Source organism: Seriola dumerili, unplaced genomic scaffold, assembly GCF_002260705.1.
Source record: "Seriola dumerili isolate Sdu_G_001 unplaced genomic scaffold, Sdu_1.0 BDQW01000040.1, whole genome shotgun sequence".
Lineage (NCBI taxonomy): Eukaryota > Metazoa > Chordata > Actinopteri > Carangiformes > Carangidae > Seriola > Seriola dumerili.
In genome coordinates this window covers 5,359,475-5,384,438 of record NW_019174295.1, presented here as the reverse complement: position 1 = coordinate 5,384,438, position 24,964 = coordinate 5,359,475, and the positions used below count along the sequence as shown (strand labels likewise).

Sequence of the window (24,964 nt, the reverse complement as noted above, 5' to 3'; positions counted from 1 at the left end):
AGATGTGTTAATTAATGACTTTAGAGGTGCTGAGAGGCTGATCTACCTTTAGTTTTTAGTCTTTGTGTTAAGCTATGTGAGCTGACTGCTGCCGCCATCATCGTATTGAGCATACACATGTGGTATCAATCCTCTCACCTACCACTCATCAAAAAAGCGAAAAAGTACATCTCTCAATATGTTAAACTTTACCTCAGTATCTAGAAACCTAATGGTAACGATTTATTTATCTAATATTTTATTCATTCAGTCAGCAGGAATTTATTGCCTATTCCATCTCCTTTTCATACTCCAATCCAAGTCATCAATAAATGTTGCCTGTAGGTGCTGAATTTCTTACAAACTCTAACCCCTCACAGCTACAGTTTGTAGCTACACATCGATCTCATCAGAAGAGTGCTCACATAGAGTCCTCACCATCCATGCTATAGAGGAAAAGATCCAACAACTTCCCCCAAAATCATGACGCACTCTTGAGATGAGTCTCATTCTTGTGGGGACAACTTGTCTTAGTTTTTGTCCTTAGAAGAAAAGAAAAAAAGAAGCAGCACAGAGAGGGAAAGAAAAAAAAACAGAGGCTGAATATTTTATCGGATTTATTATTTCTCTGGAAAAGCACGATTCAGACATGTGCCATCCACAGCTAGAAAATAGGAAAGCGGTCTGACAGGCTGACAAAACACGAAGGAATGATATGCCTCACCTTCGATGTATAAAACAACACAGCAGACGCATCACCATCTATATGAAAACAAGGGGCATTGGGGCAAATGCAGTAGCAGCCTCATTTTACGTAATAACATAAAATAAGTGGTTGGTCAGCGACAAAATAGGACACGGTGGTAGATGTTTGTTCATTCCCTTTCAGAAACAAACAATATTCAAAAGCTTTATAATACAAATAGTTAATGTATTTATTATGCGTCATATCAAACAGGACTGAACTGATGAGGTTTAATTTTAACCTGACAGACAATGAAAAGATGGAACGGAATATAAATCCTGGTGTTATACTCCCATACCAAAGCATTAAGGGAACTTTTTTTTTTTTTTTTTCTAAATTGTAGGTTTTTTTTCACCATTAAAGAACCTAATTTAAGTATCAAGGACCCAACAGTCTCAGAATTTTATCAGTGGGATAAGGTTATAACAACCCTGAACCATCTCTGTTTTGTCCAGACCAAACCCAGATCTGAATGTACTACAACTGTATGAGTTGTTTTAAAAAAAAAAAAAAAAAAGAAAAAAAAAGAAAAGAAGATGGAGGCAAATCTTTCAGGTCCCATGAGATACAGAAATTCCCTGAGGTCACATTCAGCAGTGACAAGATGAAGAGGGAAAATTCAGTGACAGTGAGAGGGAGAATATTTTTCAAATCATAACACCACATGCTGTAGCTAATGGTGCAAATACGGAAACATTAATTATTACCATGCACTTCTGAGTCAGTGTTCTATGGCTTTGAGTCAAAATGCCCATTTTTATTATAATATTTCATGATGCATTTGAACCTGTCACAAGTGATTCATTGCTGAATGTGCCCCCATGTGCCTGTGTGTGTGTGTCTTGCTTGTGTCTGTGTGACTGTGAAGAGAGAGAGAGAGAGAGAGAGAGAGTGAATGTTACTCTAATGAACCAGATAAACCAGAGTGTCCCCGATGTCCACAGTGAGGCCGTTGTCAGCCAGAGTGACTCTCTTCTCCTCCAGATTGATGTTGAACACAGATTTGTTGGAGATGGGCAGTTTGCCCTGTTCCTCCTGTCCCAGGACGGGCACCCGGCGAGGCCCCAGCATGGGGTCCTCATACCTCATCAGCTTCACTCTAGACAGGTCTAGGGGAAGGGAAGTAGGCAGAGTCAGAGGAATTAGAGGCGAGGTGAGGTGAGACAGACATTGGCAGAGGTGAGACTCAGCAGAGGGATCCGGCAGGAACAAAGAATGGAAGGGAAAACAGAGGAGAGAAGGAAAGGAAGAGGTGGAGGAGGGAAAGTGATGAAGCACACTGAGAAACCAGAGCACAGAGGGACGGAGGAGAGGGGTGACAGGGATATAGACTACAAAGCAAACTGGGTCATATATTGAGCTGCTTTTACCTAAACTAATGCACTTGAACATTATTCTGCTTTTTTAAAATCTGCAGCATGTTAAAAAATACAAAACTAAAACAAAAGATGAAAGACAATGTGGAGTAATGGAAAGCAAATCCTCTGAGAGGGCAGAATGCCTGATGGTATTATAATCTGACTGGAGTGTTATCTGAAGTCGCTCATGAAGGGTGGTGGTGCTGGTTATCCCTATATACAGAATGGGTGCAAATTGTCCCCACATAAAGCACATAGCTTGGTTCTTCCCAGCTCTAATATGATGCCAACCACTTTTTGTGAGCTGACTAATCAGTAAAAACTTTACTGTATGTGGGCAGATACTAAATCAACAGCACAGAAAAGCACAACTGTTAACATAATTTTAAAAAAAAACAAACTGTTAACGTGATAGCAGTAGGTGTTTTTCTGGTCATAGCTTGGAGCCACTCCCTTACCCAGACCCTATGCACCATGATGGCAGATGGGAAAGAATGTAAAAGCATGGGAGGGATGACATGGACAGATTCAGCTGTTGGATATCAGTTACATAATGTGTGTCTTAGTCAGCTGAGCCACCGACGCAGGTGTTGTACCTTTTTCCACTAATTAGCTTAACTCTTAAAAACGTTGATCCAACTGTTCGGACACATTTTCACCTAAAGCAAGTAAATATTTTCATCCTCTTTGATTATAATCATTTTTGTATATTAACAATCCCAGTTTTGGTTCCTAAACATAGTTAATGAATTTCTGCTAACCTTTGATGAGTCTGTTGACCTTGGCTAGTCTACGGATGATGCTGTCCCTGCTGTCCCCCTGCCGGATGTCAACCTTTGTAGAAAACATGCCGTTGCATGGCTGAGGGTTGAGCAGAGACACACACACTCCAGGCTGGGTAGACAAAGGAGGAAACGAATGCACAAACACAATTTATGTGTTGATTTGAAGTGTGCAACAACCATTTTGTTGATCAGGGACACAAATACTGCTGCTGAAAGGATCACAGTCGAACAAACACCTACGGAGACAAACACATTCACACACACACAAAGCAAATATGCAAACAGCAAAATTAGATCTTAAAAGCTGACAAATGGGTGACTGAAAAAGAAGTTCTCCAACGTGCGCACTCACGCACGCACGCACGCACGCACGCGCACACGCACACACACACACACACACACACACACACACACACACACACACACACAGACACACACACACACACACACACACACACACACACACACACACACACAGTCTGCTCTGAGAGCAGCCGACACACACAGCCAAAAGCGTTTACCTCTGATCTGAAAACACTGAACGGTTTCCCTGGGCAACAGTCCTCCTTCACTTTGTCGTCAGCCTCAGATGCAAACAAGACATCTATCTGCTCCAACTGTAGAGGAGAAACAATGTGATGGAGGGGGATGGAAAACACACACACAAAAAAAAACCAAACAATAATCAGCTGATCAGCCCGGTCTACCAGATACTGTATACAGGTGTGTTGGGTATGTACACTGGCAAACACTGGTGTTATTAACCAGGCTCCTGCAGTGATCAGAGCCTTAACATCTGGCTTTATACCAATCAGAAACATATTCCCAGTCAGGGATGGTATTTCAGTGTGAGAGGTGCACAGAATAACTAGAAAACCACTCTGCCACATTCTATTGAAAATACACTCCTTCAGCCAAGGCTGGTTTAAATTTGACAGAGACCACTTCTCTGCTGACTAATCATATTAACAGGCACTTTGTCTCTCAAAAGACAGATTCAATGGAGTCTCACTTTAGATGAATCCCATTCTCAGTGTTGGTTTGTGAGGTAGTTAATATCTTTTACAGTCCTACATGATAAAGCATATTTCTGTGCCACGTCTTTTGTGTAGGCATTCATCTTTTCAGCTATGGTCAATCAGACACATGGGAATGGGATGCAGGGTATTTGACGTTAATTATGTACAATTTTTCTTGGTTTGACAAACATATCTGAGGGTTTTAGTTTGTGACTTGTGGCTAAGCTTCGGTGCAGACTCAAGTATTAAGGGCTTCCCTGACTGACAGCTGAGCTCAAGATTGTCTCAACTGAATTCTTTGCAGAAGTACTGAAACTCAGCTGAGGTATTTTTGAGGAAACCACAATGCTGTAACTGTATGTTACAGCTTGTCAGTTATGAAAAGACAAACAGAAGATAATCAAGGAAACGTCTTGAAACTTCTCTGCACTGAAGTTTTAATATTACACTACCACCTTCCCTCAGCTCTGGGCTCAGGACATGTAAACCTCTCAGGTGTGTTTTTGGTTGGAACAGACTTTTTGAGTGGGGTGTGCCTTGAATGTCATGCCTAATCTGAAGACCGGTGGATCACAGAACACACCTCCAGAGAATTGGTTAAGTAGACCAAGTTCTCCGTCAGAACTGTCCTCTCATCAAACTCCAGCTCCAGATCCAAAACCCTGGGCCCGTTCTTCTCCAGGTTCTCCTGCAAAACACAAAGCAGAACCCAAACAGTCAGAATCACAGAGACACAGACTTGCATGATGTACATTAATTAGTAAATAATCTGAACTCATCTGAGCAATGATCAAGATGTTAACCCATTCGGTTTCAATTAGCTAAGTTTTCTAATACATTAGCATTTAGTAGACTAAGAGGAAACCAGATATTTCATCCATCTACTGAACAAATCAGGTTTTAGTTTAGGATTCAGCATTACGCAGGATGTTCATTGTTATGCTGATGTTGTCGCCATGAGATTATTAAGAAAAAAAAGCTTTCTGAACAAAAGATGCCAAAATAAACCATCAAACAAGGAGAGCTGGGAGAGAAAACAACTTGAAAGCTGAAAGACCAGCTTGAGAGACAAATCATGGACGAACACAAAGCTCATCATGACTATTTATTAGTTTTATTCTGTTTGATCACTGCAGTGAAAACAGCAACACCTGAACAAAGCCCTGAGCACCTGGGAGATGAGACATCTAAAATTTTAATAAGCATCGTCCCCTTGATCACTTATTAGTGACTAGACCTTAAGTGTATATATACTTACAGTTAACCGCAGAGAGACTTTAATGTTTTTTTTTTGTCATTTTACCCATCATGTAATGCCAGGATGTATTTAGTGAATGCTGCTATTAGATCAAACAAACAACTTAACTAGCAGTGACGCAGTTTAAAATGTGACATGAATTCAATATAATCTGAATGCAAAGCAGCTAAATTGTGAAAGGTTGGAATAAGAATTAAGAAAGACATATAGACGGCCTGGCAAGTTGTTGCTGTAAAAGAAGAAGGAAATAAACACCTGTTTTAAATTTTTTATGAATGTTGCAAACAAACATAGGTACAGACTGAGACAGCCTGTCAAAAGTGTGTTTTGTATTCTTTCAATCAATAAACTCTGCAGACTTAGTATTCCTGCAATTTCTTTGGAATTTCAATGTAATGCTGTTGTTCAAACTGTTTTATCATATTGGATACAGTTTTGCTGTTGTTTGACACAAAGAGGAATAAAAAATAAATAAATAAATAAATAAATAAAAAAACAAACAAACAAGACTGCCTTTGAAAATACCGACACCAACATTTCAACAGAATTACCAGGGCAGACTTTAGACCAATCAGCTGTGTGCAAACACAAAAGATAAGCCACCTTAAGGACATAATGAGTAAACAACTTCTTCAGAGGTAAACAAACTCCACTTGAACACAAAACTATGATGGATAAATAATGAATTAAATTTTTTTTATAATGCACAGGTTGGGCATTATAATAATCAATGCGGCAGAGTGTTGTGGAGAGGGGACAGGATGCACAAACACTACCATAATGTCACCTCCACCTCCTCCAAACGTACCTTGATCATGGCTACAAAAGGCATGACTCGCTTCATGTATTTCTTCAGTTCAGGCAGGGCCCCCAACTCGCTTGCTATCACTTTGTTGTCTGGAAGGGCCCCGTTGTTGTTCTGGGGAGACACCAAAAAAACAAAAACAAAAAAAAAAAAAAAAACAACAAAAAAAAACAAAGAAAGGAGAGATGCACAGACAAAGAGGAGCAGAGGCAGAGACAGAGTCATGAACTGGGTAACTGATAGAAAAGACATCATAACGTACAGGATCATTAAGACACAATTCTGAAAAATATGGGTGGATACTATAGAGGTATTTCTGTGCATCACTACTCTCTTGACCTCTGTACTTTTGTGTATAAAATATGTAAAAACGTGCTCATGCTTTGTATGAATGGGAGCTTGTGTGATTGTTTCTTACCTTGTAGTGCTTGCCGAGCAGGGATAAGGCACTGTGCTGCCACGGAGGGTAGCTCTTGGCTACGTAGATGGTGCAGTGGGAGGGCTTGGCTGGGGGCTTTGAGTCACCTTTCTGTTGGAGGAAAAACGATATAAAATGGAACATTTTCAGATTCATCTCATTCATCCCTATAGTCAGGTAAACAAGACTTTGATGGTTTGGCTTTTATTCAGTACAGTGAAAGCATATATTGTGGGTGTGGGCGGTCGCGATGGGAAGCAAACTGTGTGTTTGGATAAGCTATTTTCGTGTGCGTGTGTGTGATCTTCTGCGATGAAGATAGGCATCTGTGAACTTATTTCACGTGACAGCTGTCAAGTCGACTCTAGGCCTGAACTGTATGCTTGCCTGTATGTGTTTCCATTAATGAGTCTTGATATGAAAGTATATTACCTCTATAAATTAAACATTATGAAAATTAGAAAAAAGGCTCTTAAGCGGTTTATTATGCAAAGAGAAAACATTCCGCCTTTACAGCAGCCAGTTATACAGACTTTACTGCATAAATGTGGCAGACTCCAATTTTGGCGTTATGACTTGAACTGAAGGAAGTTGCAAGTCCACAGGTTGCATAAAGAACTTGATATTACCTCTGAAAAATTAAACAATCAACTTGACATTTTTTTGCCAATTATTAAAAAAAATATATATATAGTCATTAGCACATTCATAAAATCAAAATCCAGCTAGGGGGAGATTGGAATTAGAAACTTGTTAATTTTCCAACAAAATGTATCTGTCTCCTTAACATAAATGTATGAAAATGCTACTACCAATCATAATAAAAATACACCCTCTTCCATCTTTCCTGCTCTCCTCTTTTCCCATCATCCCTCCATCTTGCTTCCATGGGACCAAAACATTTGCAGCAAATCAATAACAGCATGAGGTATCGGCTGTCTTAAATCTTGTCAATACTTTTTGAATTGCCCAACTGTTAACAAACAATTCACAGGCTTTCCTGCTGTGACTTCACAGTCTTACAGCGTTTCTAGAAGGATACAGGACGCCGTGGCAGAGAGAGAAGGTGACAACGTCAATAATCTACAACTGCTGCATGCTGGACTAGGAGGTGTGCACTGCTACCCTTTTTATAAGCATGCTTAACACAGGGTGAGAAAATTTAAGTTGATCAAATTTTGAATTTTAAGCAAAATTTTCAATTTTCATTCATTTTCAAATTTTAAACATCATTTTTATAAAGTTAAGTTTTAAAAAGGCAAATCATGTCCCTCCATAAGTAGGTAACTATTTTATATTTGGTCAAATACACACTACAGATTTGTTGAGCTCAGAGTTGTACAAATTCATCCCCTCCCTTTTTTATTAGCAAAAGAATACATACAAAAAATTCAGGTAATCGCTCATCTAAACAGCAAATATGTTATTCAACAAAGCTTGCGTTTTAGTTAGTCTGATTATATATAAGTCTTAATAGATTCAATAAGTGATTTGAAAGGATTCAGATTCGATTAGCAGATTGTTTACTGGATTCAGATATGACAAAATGCCTTTGAACTCCAACTCTACTTTTGGCTGTTGCTTACTTATATTTTCAAGATTCTTATTTTGCTCTTTAAAAAAAATAAAAATAAAAAAAATTCTGCCTCATTGTGCTCCCCATGAAACAACCATGGAACTGTTAAAAAAATACCTGAGGGAGAGAAGACTCTAATACATTGCTGCCTCCGATTTAATTACCACACTTAATGAACACTTCCAGACTTGTGTTGGATTTCATAAAAACCATTAAAAAGAGCGCAATCACTTCTGAAATCAATATTCATTTTCATAGTTACTTAAAAAAGCCATTACTGCAGTAAAGTAGGATGGCAGTGAAGCATGTGAAACAACACAGACACATATTTTACCTTGTTCTTTGGGGGAAGCATGTAAGCTTTGAATCGCAGTCGGAGGTCGTGTGCGGTCTCCATCAAGTACTGAGAAGAACGGATCAGAATCTCGTCAACTGGACCCGCCACAGGCCACGATGCCTTCATCAGAGAACCGGTCTATCAGGGAGAGAGAAAGGAAAGGAGTGATTGATGAGCAAAGACTGTTGTTAGTGCAAAAAAAACTACAAAAATCTGACAAGGTTTCCACACTTTTTTTAAACATCAAATTGGAGGATATTTCAAGGACTTTCCAGGCCCAGTTCCCTCAAATTCAAGGACCCAAAGCGACATATTTTGAGACACATATCAAGGTTAATTACTGGTACAGCAATGGCATTTTTATAATGAGAACTAGCAGGCTATACAGAATCTCACAGACACCAATTAAAGAGAGAGAGAGGCTTGGATGTTGTGAACACTTCTCCATTGTGCTGTGATGGCGGACTACATGGTCTCTTGCCTTCTCAGCACAGCAGAACAATATGTTGTGTAAATTGAGCAATAGAGACCTAGACATTAACGAGTTGAAGCGCCGAGAGATGGCAGGAGACACTCGCAGACAGCAGCGCGTGTCCCATTTACCAAATTACTAATAAAAAAAAAAATCAAGTTAACTTCAATTTATATTTCTGCACAAAATATACTAATTATTTCTGTCTATTTTCAAAAACTTTCAAGGCCTTGATTCTTTCCCCTTCAAATACACCAATTTTAAAAAGCATTTTAAGGACCCATGGGGAACCTTGTTTGAGGCCCACTGGAGGTTTTAAATCCCATTAAACTACACAGCCAGTGGTCACAGCAACTTAATAACAAAACCAGGCACACACCATGGGCACGTGTACGAATCACACACTGTTGTGTCTACCTCTGTGCCCAACGAGTGCCTCTTAGCTCTTTAGCTAGCGGTGCTGAACACATGATTGGAGAAAAGACTGGTTGTGGGGCTTTTGTTGTTGCTAAGCGACAACTGAAAAACCTATCCACTGTGTAGCAGAACTCTTTCATATTCATAAATTTGAGTGTTAAAATTATTCTTGGCTCTCTGTGCTGTGGGGAGTGTGTGCATTCCTTTCATAGTGATGAAAGAAAGAGGCCCATGGTGTGAAGACAGGCTCCTGGTGGACATGTACACCAACCGAGGGAATATGTGTGTGTGTTAGTAGCCATTTCACACAGATAAATAGCAGTGGGATCAGCGGCACTGCAGGGTTTCATGAAGCCTGTATGTTCCTTACCTTGTTGATCCCAGGTGTAATCACAAAATGTAAATGAACAGAGGGAGTTTAAATGTCTCTTTTGACTGTATTTCTGTTTTAACTCAAAGTATACAAGGGAGATAAACTCGAAAGACAAAAGTGAGGAGAGGATGAAAGTCAGATTTGAACCTGAAAACCTGAAATTGATTGAAATCAACAGTGTGTTTCTTACCTTGCCCAGCAGACCCCATGTGTATTCACAAAGGTGCGGGCAGATAGGGGCCAGCAGCAGGGTTTGTCTCTCTATGAACTGGAAGACAAGGTCTCTGTGCATGCCCTCGATAGCCAGCTCACGGTACTTATCTTTGGCTGCCTGCATACACAGATAAAAACAGTTAACAAGGTTAAAAGGTCATCATCATCACTGATTATTATGCGATTCCAACATTATCCCATATCCTATATTCAATTCAGTTATTTCTTGAGTCATGTTATGCTCAAACTATTTAATTTGTCCTTGACATGAGGATGAAAAAAATGCTTGTCTTTAAGATATAAAGATGTTCAAGAGAGCACTGGAGAGGATTTTTCTATATTCTATTTACCTGGAACTCGAAGAATCCACTCTTTAGAGCCTCCTTGTACATCATCCTGTCGTAGTGCTGCTCTGTCTTTAAGATGCCTGCATTCATCTCACTAGACAGGACACAAAACCCTTTCAATCAGTCTGCAAAGTCAGCCTAACATTCACATTTCAGCAGTGTAAAGCACAGACTCAAAAAGGCCAGGATCTTCCAAGGGAATCTGAGCGCTGGAGGACTGGCTTACTTGTAGTTGCTTGGTGCCATTTCTTGCCTAGTGAGTGCCAACTGACTACAGTGCATCTTATGTTGACTTATAAAAATTCCCCTAAGTTGACAAAATCATTCTGCAATAAAAAGAGACAGACTCGCTTTGCAACATTTTATGTAAACCAATGTATCTGACCAATGCTAAACATGGTATTAGTCTTCTATTGCTGTTCAGCATAGACGAGAGCTGAAAGGATTACTTCACCTATCAATTATTTGATTTATAAGTAATTATAAAAAAATATATAACACCCTCCTACTGGCTAGTTTGGCACGTCCTCAAACAAAGCTAGATAGAGATGGAGGCCGGGAAGAGTTTGGTTGGTTTTAGCCTGTTGCCATGTTGAGAAGACACTGCAAACATAAATTCGCAAATTAGCTTTGGTATTTCCTGTCAGCAGATGTTTCAACTTTGGTCGGCTTTTTAGTGCATTTCCCACACACACAACTCTTAAAAGGAGCACACATAGAAATATTTTTACTATACGGGTTGAGATCAAAAGACTAAATCCACCGTTATGTCACACAATAAGCAGGTAATGGGCATAACATCTATCAAACACAGATGTCCTGCTGTAATCTTTGTTATTGTGGATGTTTGCACAGCCCACTCTCACACTCTAGATCACATTCAGGCTCCAACATGTACACATGCATTTAAGAAGTTTCCATTTCCAATCAATTACACTTTGGATGGGGCCGTACTCACAAGCACTGGGTGCTGCCTCTCGGCAGGCTCAGAATAAAAATATAGAGAATAGAGCTGGAAATGAGTATAATAATAGATGCCCTTTAAAAAATAAATCCTTTTCTTGGTCTTGGTCTGACAAGACTCTTACCTTATTTTCTGACACCTTTTAAACTGAAATATATAATTATTTCAAACCCAATTTTTCTTTATCACTTTAACTACTAATCCATGCTTCTCATTTTATTCTTTCCATCGACAAAGACCCTGTTGTTTAAGGATGTTCAGTTGAGTTATCAAGAATGAAATTCAGCTCTGTATTGCCCATCTCAATTATTTAAAAAACCCTGCATATGGCTTTGCTTAATGAGAATATCTGACCATAATAATTTATGTGAGCTGCAAATCTCGGCCCCTGTCAATCCATACACCAGCTCTTAATGAATTCCTGCATCTACCTGGCAAAGACCCGGTCGTTGAAGGTGTCAGCAGGTCCTGTCCTCAGGTTGTTCTGGTTGGCGATCATCTCCTTCACCCACTCCACCCAGGTGTAGAGACGCAGGATGCCTGCATCTGCCATGGTTTCTACGAAGTTGGCGTCTTCCACTGTATCGCCGGCATCGGCAAGAGCCAGACGCATACCTGACAGAGTAAATGAAGGGGTGTGTTAAAACAGCAGGAAGTGCAGGGAACAACAGCACAGGTGCAATTTAACATGTATGAAGCTGATTTGGAGTTAAGGTTTCAGAGCAAAAACCTTACATGGCCAATGCCTCCATTTCTCCAGTGCATTTGGGATATGCTCAAATATTCAACTATATGGGTCCCTTGATCCTATGATATTCATACAAACACTGAACATAGCTTTTCTTTTCTCTTCTGCAAAACACTTTGACAACCAGGTGAAGTTCACAGACTTAGTGGAAAACTCCACAGTCTGAGAAAAACTTCAAATACCCAGCAGACATCACTCCAAGCTCTTAGACAGAAAGTCAACTTAAAAAAGTATATCTGCTGTCAGGCCATGAAGTTCTTTTCTCCCATGGTAGGGCAGGTTCTACAGAAACAACAGACACATCTATTCATTATTCAGCTCTTTCAGAACATAAAAAATGAGGCAGGAGGGATGGATATCAGGGTTAATGTGTGCACCATCCCGGCACAGATGAAAAAAGATCAAATAACTAAACTAAAAAAACTTTCTCCAAAATGGGTTACTATATTAATTATGCCAAACATAAGACCTAAGTTTTAAATTACATTTTCAGAAGCCAATTCTGCCACTGTACATCAAGTCTTATTCTTTGTCTCTAAACTCCTCAGTGAACATCTTGTCTTCCTCTCATGTACCTATAAATATTTGATTTTAAAGTTGTTACTTTACTTCTTTCCTCTGGAACTAGTTTCCCTATGAAGAGACCAACCGTAGCTACAGACTGCCTGTATTGATGATCATGCCGATACACGATCATTCATGACTGATTAGAACATTCCTATTGCAATGAAGCTGGTGGACATTAATTAGTTGCTTCTGGTTGAGAAATCATATTGACGGTACACTGCTTTACTGGTCAAACTTTGATTAAAGAACACATAATAAAGTACTATACTGAAACTCATTGCTTACAGTGCAGCATTAGAGATCTGACATAGACAATGGCTCATAGCACCCAATATCAACACTTCAGCCATCTTATGAAGATGGGCCTTTTTCTAATTATCTTCACCCAAGGATAAAAGATGTATATTGTATAATCACATGTAATGGCCCGTGCACTATGAAAACACACTGTAATCAGTTTTAAACTGTACACCTGATGTGTTTTTCTTTATGTTTCAACAAAGCATTACAGAGATATTGATAACGGAAAACCGTGAGAGATGGGTAAAGACATGAAGAGATAAGAAAGACAACGTGGGAGTGAGATAAATCAAGAAAAATGAATGTACCATCTGCTGAGAACTTGTCAATGGCTTGGGTGAGAGTGAGGAAGTTTCCAGTTGATTTGGACATCTGGTGAATAGGAAAACAGATGTTAGCAGACAGAGTCTTTCAAGTATGCCCACCCACACATGTTCATTACAAAGCATAGAGGAATAAAACCATTGAGTCACAAACTGTCTGTTGTTAAAATCTACAACAAAGCAAAACAAGTGCAAATCAACGGCACAAACAGTAATTAAAAATTTTAACAGCATCAAACACTAGTTAATTACTGGCACATGAGAAGAGTAGTTTTTTTTTAACAAAATAGGTTTGCTGCAAAATATAACAATGTAAATGTTCTCACTTAAAAAAAAACAAACCAGGCAAATGCCACCCCAGATGGGACCAAACCATTTCTCCTAGAATTATAGCCTTAATAACAAACATATATTTTATACGTTTTGTTACAATAACAAAACATACTGTATATTCAGATTAATATTTCACACACCTTTTCAGAGTTAAGGAGCAGATGTCCATTGGCTCGCACTGCTTGTGGCCACTTCCCGCTGTAGACGAGACAGAATGTTCTCATTAATGTTGTCTTCACTACCACCACTACCATCATCATCATCATCATCATCATCATCATCATCATCATCATCATCATCATCATCATCATCAAGGATGCTGCTCACTTTTTAAAATCAATTTCAAATCGAATACTTTTCCACATAAGAGTGGGGTGTATGTTAGTGCTAGGCAATATGTTAATTACACCATTTTTCAACAATTCTTCACAGGAGTAAAATAAAACCTTCGCTGGAATCATTAATTTGGAGACCAGGATTTTGTAAAACAATAACTAAATCTGAACATCATTATCAAATTGTAAACATGATAAACATAATTTTCATATGACCACAATTCTGATGTCCCTACACTAGTTTACGACTGAAGTCAGAATTCAATTCAAGATCCTCCTCCACATCTATGAGGCACAGAATTATCTTGCTCCAGAGTATATCAATAAAAATGCCTTATACCTTTGCTTGGCCCCTCAGGTCCTCTGAGAAAGGGCTACTAGTTGTACCTCGCTCAAGACTGAAAACACAGGAGGACTGTGTGTTTGCTGCCCTGATTCCCAGGCTGTGGAGCAGTCTCCCCCTGAGATTCAGAGCAGCAGACTCCCTTAGGTGTTTTAAGTCAAAGCAAAAGATCTTTTTTCCGTGTTGTGGTGCCTGAGTTATTATGGAAACTTTTTTTCTGCCTCCCTGTGCTTTGTCTCCTGTTGTAGTGTTACTTTCATTTTGTTCTTTTAACCTTTTATTCTTTTGTAAAGCACTTTGTAACCTCGGATTCGAAAGGTGCTAACTGACTTATGAGCATTTATACCGACTTATTGCAATGCAATTATGCAATTAAAAACACATGCGGGTTTCCCTCAGTTTAGAGTCTCTCCGCTAAGCTAAGTTAACTGGCTGCCCCCAGTAGTAAAAGTGGTATCAATCTTCTTTTGTAAAGTCATGGTAAAAAACTGTATTTGCCAAAAACCAAACTGTTTCTTTAGGAATGACTTTTGGATGACAAATTTAGCATTCCGTAAATAAAGCAAGCAAATAAAATCAAGTCATACTAGAAAAACATTCACTTACACTTGAATCCTCACAGATGCTTCCCTCAGATCTTAAAACACCTGACTATTGTTAATTATATTTCATGCTAAAAATATACACCTCAGTTATATGCTCCTGTCCTTTGTACAGGTCAGTCAAGTGGGCAAACTCACTTGTCTTTGGGCCACATCGCCACATGGTTGTACAAGTAGTACGACAGGTGGTTGGGAACCAGGTCTTTGCCAGACACGCGGACGTCGACGGGGTACCAGTACTCAAACTCCCTCCTCAGCTTCTGTAGATGCTCTTTAGGGATGTCCGTCTTGGGGAAAGGAGACGTCTTAAAGAAGATGAAGTCCCACACCTCTCTGGTCATCTGCTCTGGCCTGTGGGAGAGAAAAGAATGCTCAAGGTTAGAATGAGGGACGCACTGGGCTGAACGGAGGTGAGAAGATGTAATTAAAAAGCTTGTCTGTGACTGTGTTTTCGTGTCATGCAGTGCATGACAGTGTTTCATTTTTCTTTGCTATTTTATCTCAGTGCTGAAGATGAGATTTGATGCTTAACTGAATGCTGAACTGTGAAGTGATTTTTAAAAAAAAAAAAAAAAAAAAAAAAAAAAAAAGTTTCTGAAATGCAGCATTTGTCATTGAGTGCGTGTTATATTTATTTATTTTATTGTTTATTTCATGGATGAATACCGCGCAACAAATTGACTTTTTAAAAAATGTCTGAAAGGCAGCACCTGCCATTTGGAATGATTTAATTCAGTTATTAAATCTAAGTCTTTTCTCCCTCAGGTGAATCATGTTTGAAGGTAGAAAGAGAACGACAGCAGAAGGCAAAAAGAGCGAGTGCATCACTAGGGGTTTAATCATTGTTTATTCCGGTGTGTATCTGTGTGTGTGTGTGTGTGTGTTTGTCCATACTTGATGCCCAGTGGTGAGGCTCCCTGTCCATTGAGCACACCTCCCTGGAGAAGGTGGGCTACAGTGTAGTAAGCCATGTAGATGGTAGAGTCCGATAGAGACTCAATCAGCCACTGCTCATCCCAAGGCAGCCGCGTTCCTATGGTAACCAGGAGATGTGCACACATACAGACACACACACACACACACACACACACACGCACACACACACACACACGCACACACACACACACACGCACACACACACACACACGCACACACACACACACACGCACACACACACACACACGCACACACACACACACACGCACACACACACACACACGCACACACACACACACACGCACACACACACACACACCCACAAAATCAGAAAATCCAGCAAGAGAAAGACACACGCATAATCATGACAGAGAAACTGAAAGAGACACAAAATTATGAAGAAAAACAATTGTTGTCTCCTCTGTATTGACACAGTCTTTTGTTGCATTAGCCGCCTTGTCAAGCTGGTTACAAGCTGGTGCCAAGAAAAACACTAAAACAATGGAGTAAGTCCTGGGACTTACTGAGTAATCCTCGGCAAACAAGCCGAGATGTAAATCTTCATTGTCAAATAAACTAAACTCAACCGAACTACAAGTGGAGGACCTGTTGTTTTTACAGACACAGCGACTTCTTTTTTTTCTGCTTGAGCAGCAATTCATTTTTATAATATGAGGTCTGACCAAGATTAAATGTGAATTTTTGATAAAACATAAAACAATAAATGCACGTACTCAAGCACACATTTGAATTTAACATCAGAAACATAAAAAGTAACTTTCTTTACTTTAGTGTGATGACAAGATGTCCAGATAATACATAAATAAGTTAAAATATTTCTTAATTATTTTTAAAAAGCCAATAAGTGTTAAGGTTACACACTGTATACTTTGTGACTGGAGCACAGTCTTATCTATGGCTCATAGATTTTTCTGTAAGGAAAAAGAAAAAACAAACAACCTACACAACTCTTCTCTGTGATCACACAGATCAAAACACACTTCATTTGCATCTTTACATTCAAGCTTTAGGTAGATGAACTTCAAAAGACAGACAGAAATGAAAGGAATCTTCATAACCTGCATCTTACAATAAAATCTCTGAACAGCATATCAGCCTGTTCATCTGGTCTGCTTGTGCTTCATGTTCTGAAAATGTGTGGGGAGATTTCTACAGTGGGAGTTTACAACAGGCCTAGACTGTACTGCACTGGCCTGGACTGTATTGCCAACTGGCTCTCAGTCTACATCTATTCCTGTATGAGCAGAAAGGCAGACTGTTGCTGGGTGCTTTCTATCATCAGTCCTCTGTCTCCATCTATAGACCATTAAAATAACCATATAAACATCAGTCATACGCCTGTTCAAGAAGCCTTTAGGTCCTGTTCATCTTTGGCAAGGTGGTTAATTTAGCCCTAATACATGAAATAAGATTTTGAATGAGATAAAGTTGATAGCAGTAGAGCAAAACACTCACCAAGTCCGTAGGTACGAGAGCAGGCATGCTCCTGCAGCCAGGCCAAAGTTGCCTCAAAGTTTCTCCTGGTCTCTTCACAAAATCTGTAGAGGACAAAATTTACACATATATTTCACAATAACACAGGAAGTGCATGCACTTATTTGTCTTTTCAGATTAATTACAGTCTGTAAAGTCATTAAATTTGCAAAAAGGAGGAACTTTTGCAGTGCCCCCCGAGGTCACTGACTTACGTTTCCAAAGACTTGAGCGCTTCATTGGCCTGCTGCTTCCACTCAGCATCCCCATAGTCCAAATACCTGAAAAACACATTAAATGGCAAATGGCATCAGACCATCAATTCACACTTGAAAATACAGACTTTTTTCTTAAAAAAAAAAAAAAAAATTTTGTCCATCATTTATGAAAAGTTTTGCGACCAACATGAAACCATTTAACAAAGATACAGCCTTACAAGAAAACAAATAAAGTCATTCAGATCACTTCTATTATTCCACCCGTTTCTATAACACTGCCATGCAGCTTCATATCCAGAGGTCAAATAATTTGTTCCTATTACTAATGAACACATGATACGATGAGAACCCTGTGTTACTTACCACTGGTCACAGAGAGCCACAACACACTCATCAGCTGAACGCGACATCACCTGTTTTTCTGGCTCCATGTACATCATGGCCTCACCCTGTGACAGGTGAACACAGAGCCGACATCATTAAAATATTAATATTAAAATCAAACTGCACATCTTTATTATACTTTATATATACTTTACTTGTTTCTGCATTAGAAACAGATAATGTCTCACCTTCTCCACCATCATCTTCTGGATGGGCTTCTTGACATCCTGGACCTTCTGCCCCTTGTAACCATCAACCAGCATGATCTAAGACAGGAACACACAGGAACATATCATTTACACTGATGCATTCCTCTCACAATTCTGGCAGCTCTGTCAACAAGGAGTGGGCTGTGCTTCTACAGTTTATTCTCCAGTCACAAATGATCATATTCGGCTCAGTGTGAAGACACATAGTCAGTATACACATATGAAATGTGCTCTGCTTGGTGCGCTGCTGCATTGCCCTTTGCAGACCGTACATCTTAAAGAAAGAAGAACTTAAATGTCGGCACAGTCTACTGAAAGTGAAAGCAGCTGACTTTGTAAATTTGAACACGACTAATGTCATAATGTTGTGACAGATAAATGAAAGTCCGGATGGATGTCATACGGATACAGATAGAGCACATATTTTCACTAGTAGACAGAATCAAACTTTGTGAGGGTAACATAGCTAATAGCCAGCTAATGAATAATTTAGTCTAGCCTTAAGGTGACAATCCCTTGGTTTGTGTCTGGAAGATAAATCATATGAGCTTCAAACCTTGAGTTGAATCCACAGGGGGTTTGCAGACGGCCTGTATTTTGCTGGCTTATGTACCTTTTTTTTTTTTTTTTTGCTCATTAACCACTAAGTCGACTCACCCCTTCATAAAATCCTTTCAGGTAGACTTTCTCCTTGGCCTCAGCCAGCTTCTCTTTGTCATTCTGGCTCTGGATTTTCAGCTCATCACACACCAGAGGAGCCGACAGGTTCCCGTAGCCTGGGATCTCTATGATAGGGACCTGACATGTGCACACACACATTAAAGATGCATTTAGCGACTCAAGACTGAATTTTCTTTTCACATTTGTGTCTTCTTTACAACAACGGATGTGTTCAATGGGAACCTGAATGAAATCAAACTGACTTTAGCAGATCAGCTTACCGGCTCAAAAGGCAACACCATCTTGTCCTCAATACCATACTTCTCTCGCAGAGCCTTTTAGGAAACACAAGTATTAACAGAGGCATTAATAAAATTTAAAAGGTCTGTGCTTAAATAATGCATGTATCTTTAAATGGATGCATTTTCTGCTCAGGAACAAGGGGTTTAGTCAACCTGAATTTAAGCAAATAGCACGGCAGACTATTCTAAGAGCACAATCTGTTAAAACATTTAATTAGATTCATTTCCAAATTGCATTAGAAGTTTCATTTAGGTTCTGTTTGAGGTACAAAGCCTCCCTGGATGGCAGCATGGTCGGAATGAAGTTACAGGTCTGCAACCTCACCTGCTTTTTCTTGATGTCCCTGAGAGCGGCGATGTCATCAGGAGCGTCAGAAGGAACACTGGTAACTACTCCAGTACCTGAGGAAGATGCAGACAAGGCAAAGGCCAACACATAAAATTTATTCATGCAAATCAGGTCGTTATGTTTCTCAGTAATGCTGTAATTTACATTATACAAATTAAAAGCTATCAAATGTCCATTGCCACCACATTTCTACAACTGCCGAGCAGCTGCACTAAAGCAACTCACAAACTGACAAGAACAAATAAACCTGATCTGGAAAATGATAAATGTCGACCGAGATTCACCTTCGCTCATTGCTTTTCATATCCCTTAAAGACAGTATGACACACTGGTGCATGAGAGATTTATTCTTAATGAAATTCTGACATTTCAGCTTAGTCTTTAAGAAATTCCAATTAAGGCTATTTACAAAAAAATCAGCAACAAGACACATGAATACAAACAGAGAAACTGCACCCATCAAGTACAACGGACCAGAAAGATAGGTAGTACTGACTTCTCAGAAAACAGAGGAACTCTGCGCACAATTATATCAATTTTATATGCTTACAAATGTCCTCCCTCAGGCCAAAACAGCAGCCATTAGTTCCATCCCCTGACATCACAGCACAACACATAAATTCTGTGTTAACCTTGGCCTGCTATTTTGAGACTCCTGAGTATTTTTCCATACACCCCACCAAGAATATGATAAGACAAGGGGGAATAAGGGATGAGGTTCAGTGCATAAAGTATTACCTAAAGGAACAAGAGCTAGAATAAATTATCTTTATTTGAAAGCAAGATATAAACATATTGACACATTTCAAGAGTTTTTGTTGGGCTATTCAGCAAATGTATTCAGCTTAAGTTCAAGTTGGCACTTAAGAAAAGAGAGCAACGCACTGGCAAAGAATCCTTTCAACAACTACAGCACTTTAACCAAAGTGACGTTATTCTGCTTTACAGAACCATTTAAAGCAAACCTATCAACACAACCTCTCTAGATGAATCCATCTCTATGCTATTTTTACCCAATGTCTTGATTCATACCTTTGTCCTCCTTGATGGTGAGCATGGGCAGAGCGTAGATAACCTTATAGGACGTCAGAGGAGCACTCAGGGCACTGCCAAGGATATCCTACAAAGAGGAAAAAATAATGGAGAGCCTGATTTGTTGCATACTTATATATATCCAGCCGACCTGATCCTGCTTAGAAATTTAGAAATTTTGGATGACTTATTTCTGTTTTGAAGTAATAGGTACAACAGACATCCCTGCAAATTTTTTCAATAACTGAAATTTTGGCCACTTGGAGGCAGCAGAAACAAGATGTGAGCACAGCATTGCTTATTTACACATCAAGCTGCAGATTAAAACATCAAGTAGGTTCATCGCTATGAGCGACCCCTTTCCCATTGTAGCATACTGTTCACATTGCCATTTGATAGATTCTTATTAAAAAAAAAATAAATTATAACCACTTTAAAGGAAGTTCTGCAGCTTGTTCATGCCATAGCCATGAAAATTTACCCAGTCAACTTGAAAAACTGGTTTCCCCTTTTTATAACATATCAGATAACAGCGTTTGCCTGATACCACTGGCTTGAACTGAATAAAGAGTTAGTACCTGTCCCAGTATTTCCATGATCACTGGCACCACTCCATTCTCTTTGGTGAATCCCTGGTAAGACATGTTCCTAGCAGACCGATTGGTGCAGATGAAGATGTCTCCACTCGTTGTCTCAAAGGCGACATACTTCATGTCGGGCCTCACCCAGCAGTTGGTCTGACCGAACATGGTCTCTGGTCTCAGAGTGGCAGCCACCAGGAAGATGTTTTTACCTTTCATGCCGCTGTGGGGAGGACAGCATCAACACTTTACTTCTGTCTTAAATCACGAGTTAGTAGCACTGTGTTTATTGATATCAGAACCACACTTAAGTGCAATTTAAACTTGTGCAGTAGTAATCTTCTCCAGTCAGAGTTATTGGCAGTAAAGAGCTAGGTGTTTGTAATTTGTTACCTGCTGTAAAAGACTTTAGATTTGAATTTTGCTGTGTACGGCTCAATTATCTTCATCTTGATGAGCGTGTACTCCTGAGGTCCAACTCCCTGCAGGTGAGTGAAAAATGTTAGATGGAAGAAAAAGAAGTAAAAACAGCTCTCAGATCAGCCCAAACTCAAATTGAGAGACAGGTCTATAGGATTTCGTAGTTTTTTCAGATATTGTAAGATTTTGTGCAAACATTGGTAAAAGAAACATTTCCAAAATTCGACATGCAGAATTTGCTTCATCCCCACTATTGATCACAGTGTTTTGAAAGCGAGATGTAAGGTAGTGTGGTGTATTTTCGGTAAAATTTTCAGTATAATTTCAAATATAGACCCACTACATAGTTATGGGACACACCATTGATTATAAGCATGTTGCAGTTTTGTTTTTCCACAACTAATATACTATTTCATTGAGCCAGGTGAGTGTACCTCTCCTGTCTGCCTGTCATGGTCCATGCATGGCTGCCCATCCTTGGGGGAGTAGATGGTATACCTGCAGAGGAGTCAAGGACAGTGACATTATACAACTAAAAGAACATGAATACTGCAAAATCAAATTAAACTGCTATAAGGTCAATTATCTACTAATGTCTTTATTTTAAAATTTTCTGCTTGCTTTTGCTTTTAACCAGTGAAACGAAAGTACACTGGTACAGTTATCTCATACAGTTTAATAGATGGTGACAGCTACAAAGATAAAATGTTCCTACTTCAGTGTTCCCTATAGCATGAGAATGATAGTGCCACAGCACCAGCAAAACAGTTTTTTTTTTAGAAACCATCTCACCTTTTGCCAAACTTGATCTTTTTTCTCTCCTTCAGTGTGACAAACTGCCACCTGACAAAGGAGTCGTAGAAGGGGTTCACATCTGTGGTGATGAATGAACGCCTCCAGTCCACCTGTGAGGTGATAACATGACACCAGGATTTAGGCACAATTGGTTTCAATTGAATTTCTTGATCTAATTATTCTTAGGGTCAATAAATCCTGGTGATTCTACCTTAGGTATCAAAAAAAAACATCACTATGTGCATGTCACTAGGATTATCTAGTGTGTGTCTCTTAACACAGATGTTTAATTTAGCTCCATGATGGCTCAATAGCTGACCATATTTCACTCCTTAAAATAATGTGAATTTAAACATACACTTACTTGCGTATTCTACTGTATAAAAGGGTCAGATACAGGCAGATTCAAAACAGAAAGAGACAGTAGTTTGCTTGTGTTAGATTATTATATTTAGTCACCTTTACACCCATCTGTTTGAGGTCTTTAACAGCCAGAGGAGGGAAGTATTCCAGCCAGTGTTCAGCATTGGCAAAGCTGGCAATCTCCTTGTCATTTAGGCCCAAAGACCTCATAATGTCCCACTGGAAAGTGGAGGATCCAGCTTTGGCCATTGCTTTACTCTAATAGAGGAAAAAGAAAGAGTTACTGACATGTTAAAAAAAATAATGCCCCATATCCAATAGGTTAGATACTAATGTTAACTCAATCTCATACAATTCATATAGAGACAGGTAATGTTGTTAATTGGTCTTATTATCAAATACCCAGATTTTTAAAAGGAACAGATCATCTCCACCAATTTCATGTTCCCAAATTAGGAGTGAAAAAAAGACACTCAACCGTTTACTCGTGATTTTTTTTGTTACTTACAATATATAAACACATGGGTGAACTACATATGGTTTAAACTACAGATTGCGTTTTTGATTAGTATCCAATTGTTAACCTAAAAAAATAAAATAAAGTACTTTCTTTTTAGAAAAAAGCAAGCTCTAGTTGTTATTGACAAACAATACACTAAATTAGTGTTTTTTCTTCCCAATGTGGAAAATGACACCCATCTGGTCCCTGAGATCCTGACCTTCTTGCCCTTTGCTTTGTCCTTGATGATGATTTCATCAGATGTCTTTGGCTTCTCCTTCTCTTCTTCCTCCTCGTCTGGAAACTGTGGAGGGTTTCCATAGAGCTCCATCTCTCTCTTCAGCTTGTCTGCACAGGCCTGGTGGATACAATATGGATGTATGAATACCAGAAAGAGGAAAAAGTCAGGTGTTCCCTGTCCCCTTAAAGACAGGGAATTATTAGCAGTAGAATATCAGTAAAAGCACATTTTGTGTCCATTCACTGTGCAGAGACATTTAGAAGATAAGGCAGTTGGTGACAACCTGCATATTGTGTTTGTTGAATGAAAAGTGGGAAGATTGTTGTTGTTTTATTACCAGTTATCATACTTCTATGTCATTTCAATTACACAATCAACACTTATGGGACTGAAAAAAAACCAACACTCACTTTGATTGGCATTCCTGTGCAGTGCAGCCCAAAGGGGAAGAGGCACTTCTTGCCTCGCAGAGACTGATAACCAATGCCAAACTGCAAGAAAAAAGTTTAACAGCAGCAACTCAGAGACCAGTGACTATAAGCTGAATATCTGCACCTCAAGTATCTGTCATAGGTGCAGACAGACAAAGTTCATTTCTCAATGTTCATCTGTGTATGTATGCAAAATTACCTCACACTTTGACAAGCTGAATGTATGGCCAAGGTGCAATCGACCATTCATATATGGGTAGGGGAAGGTGACAAAGTACTTATTTTTGCTGGAAGGAAAAAGAAATGATCAATCCATATATGTATTTAAGACCAAAAGGATTTGATGTCTGGCATATTTTTTCCAGGCAAGGTGCCATGATATGGGAAATAACACAGGCCAACAACAAAGGCTCACTCTGCACCACACAACTAAACATCAGAGCTTTACCCACACTTGCGCAGCTTGTTTATTCAACACCATCAACATATATAACTACATAACATAACTACGAAATTACATATACATAATTTGCTTTTTTCATAGTTGCATCAGGGAGAGATCAGTAAGAGGAAGTAGACCTGCAGAAACTGTACTGGCATTCCAGAGTACAATACTTTCACCACCCGTCTTACAACTGCATACAGGACTATTCATGGTTCAAGTGTGTGAAACAGAGTAAAACTCCTCTAAACAGAACATAGGGTTCCTCTTCATTACAACAACATTAGGCAGCTACTCACTTTGTGCTTTCCCCAATTGTTGTGGGGGCATCATGCTCAAATGCTTTCTCCTTCTCCCATTTCTCCTGGATTTCAAGCTCAATCTTCCTCAGAAAGTCCAACTTCGCTGTTCCTTTCCGCTCCTGGATTACATTACGAGCAATATGAGCGAAAAGACAGCACAGTGATAGCTGCAAGTGAACTCAAAACAAATTCCAATACAAAAAACCCCCCACATATTTTAAGGGAACTGTTCATACACGAGAATAAAACAGAAAATGACAGAAAATAATGGTAAACACGTTTTTAACAATAAAATCTCAGGTCCAGCTGAGTCAGATTTCTTCCAAGTCTACTTATGCAGCTGTCTCGACAACTAGCTTGTTAGCTAAGTTAGCTAATAGCTACATTAATTTAATATAGTGATATAACGTATCCACTGCCTCTAAATCCACATTAACCACTCTAAACTGCAGATAATTACAGCATTTGACTTACCGTCATTTTGACCTAAATTACCAGCAATCCACTATTTTGTAGTTTAAACAGCAGAAACAGTTTCCACTTTGACAAGGGAAACCCACGCCACCGGTGCCTGGCTGACGACACCCACTATCACGCTCTCGTATGGTTTTCTGGGAAATGTAGTCCGTAAAACTTTACAAGCGTCGCATCGTTCATTATTACACAAATTAAAACATTTATTTGTGTAA

At 39.3% G+C, this 24,964-nt stretch overlaps 1 protein-coding gene across 1 annotated transcript; it reads right to left on the bottom strand.

Annotated features, from left to right (window-relative positions):
• Nucleotides 1–1,586: 1,586 nt before the first annotated feature.
• Nucleotides 1,587–24,843, bottom strand: lars (leucyl-tRNA synthetase). The gene is made up of 32 exons (XM_022739008.1): nucleotides 24,750–24,843; nucleotides 24,273–24,394; nucleotides 23,731–23,818; nucleotides 23,511–23,591; nucleotides 23,080–23,217; nucleotides 22,457–22,618; nucleotides 21,995–22,107; nucleotides 21,637–21,700; nucleotides 21,176–21,264; nucleotides 20,780–21,005; nucleotides 20,202–20,289; nucleotides 19,146–19,222; nucleotides 18,800–18,853; nucleotides 18,516–18,656; nucleotides 17,838–17,915; nucleotides 17,629–17,714; nucleotides 17,263–17,328; nucleotides 17,030–17,112; nucleotides 15,512–15,650; nucleotides 14,756–14,968; nucleotides 13,478–13,535; nucleotides 12,990–13,053; nucleotides 11,498–11,681; nucleotides 10,106–10,196; nucleotides 9,733–9,873; nucleotides 8,278–8,418; nucleotides 6,368–6,478; nucleotides 5,953–6,063; nucleotides 4,470–4,574; nucleotides 3,389–3,484; nucleotides 2,844–2,976; nucleotides 1,587–1,833 (listed from the first exon to the last, which is right to left on the bottom strand). The coding sequence occupies exons 1-32, from the start codon at nucleotides 24,753–24,755 to the stop codon at nucleotides 1,628–1,630; spliced, it is 3,555 nt and encodes a 1,184-aa protein (XP_022594729.1). The 5' UTR covers nucleotides 24,756–24,843; the 3' UTR covers nucleotides 1,587–1,627.
• Nucleotides 24,844–24,964: the final 121 nt, after the last annotated feature.

Excerpts from the sequence above, each read along its gene's own strand:
- lars (XM_022739008.1), bottom strand. Across the intron at positions 17,329-17,628 it reads GTGGCTCTCTGTGACCAGTG|GTATTTGGACTATGGGGATG; the intron begins GTAAGTAACACA and ends TGTGTTTTTCAG. Across the intron at positions 8,419-9,732 it reads CATGGGGTCTGCTGGGCAAG|ACCGGTTCTCTGATGAAGGC; the intron begins GTAAGAAACACA and ends TCTCCCTGATAG.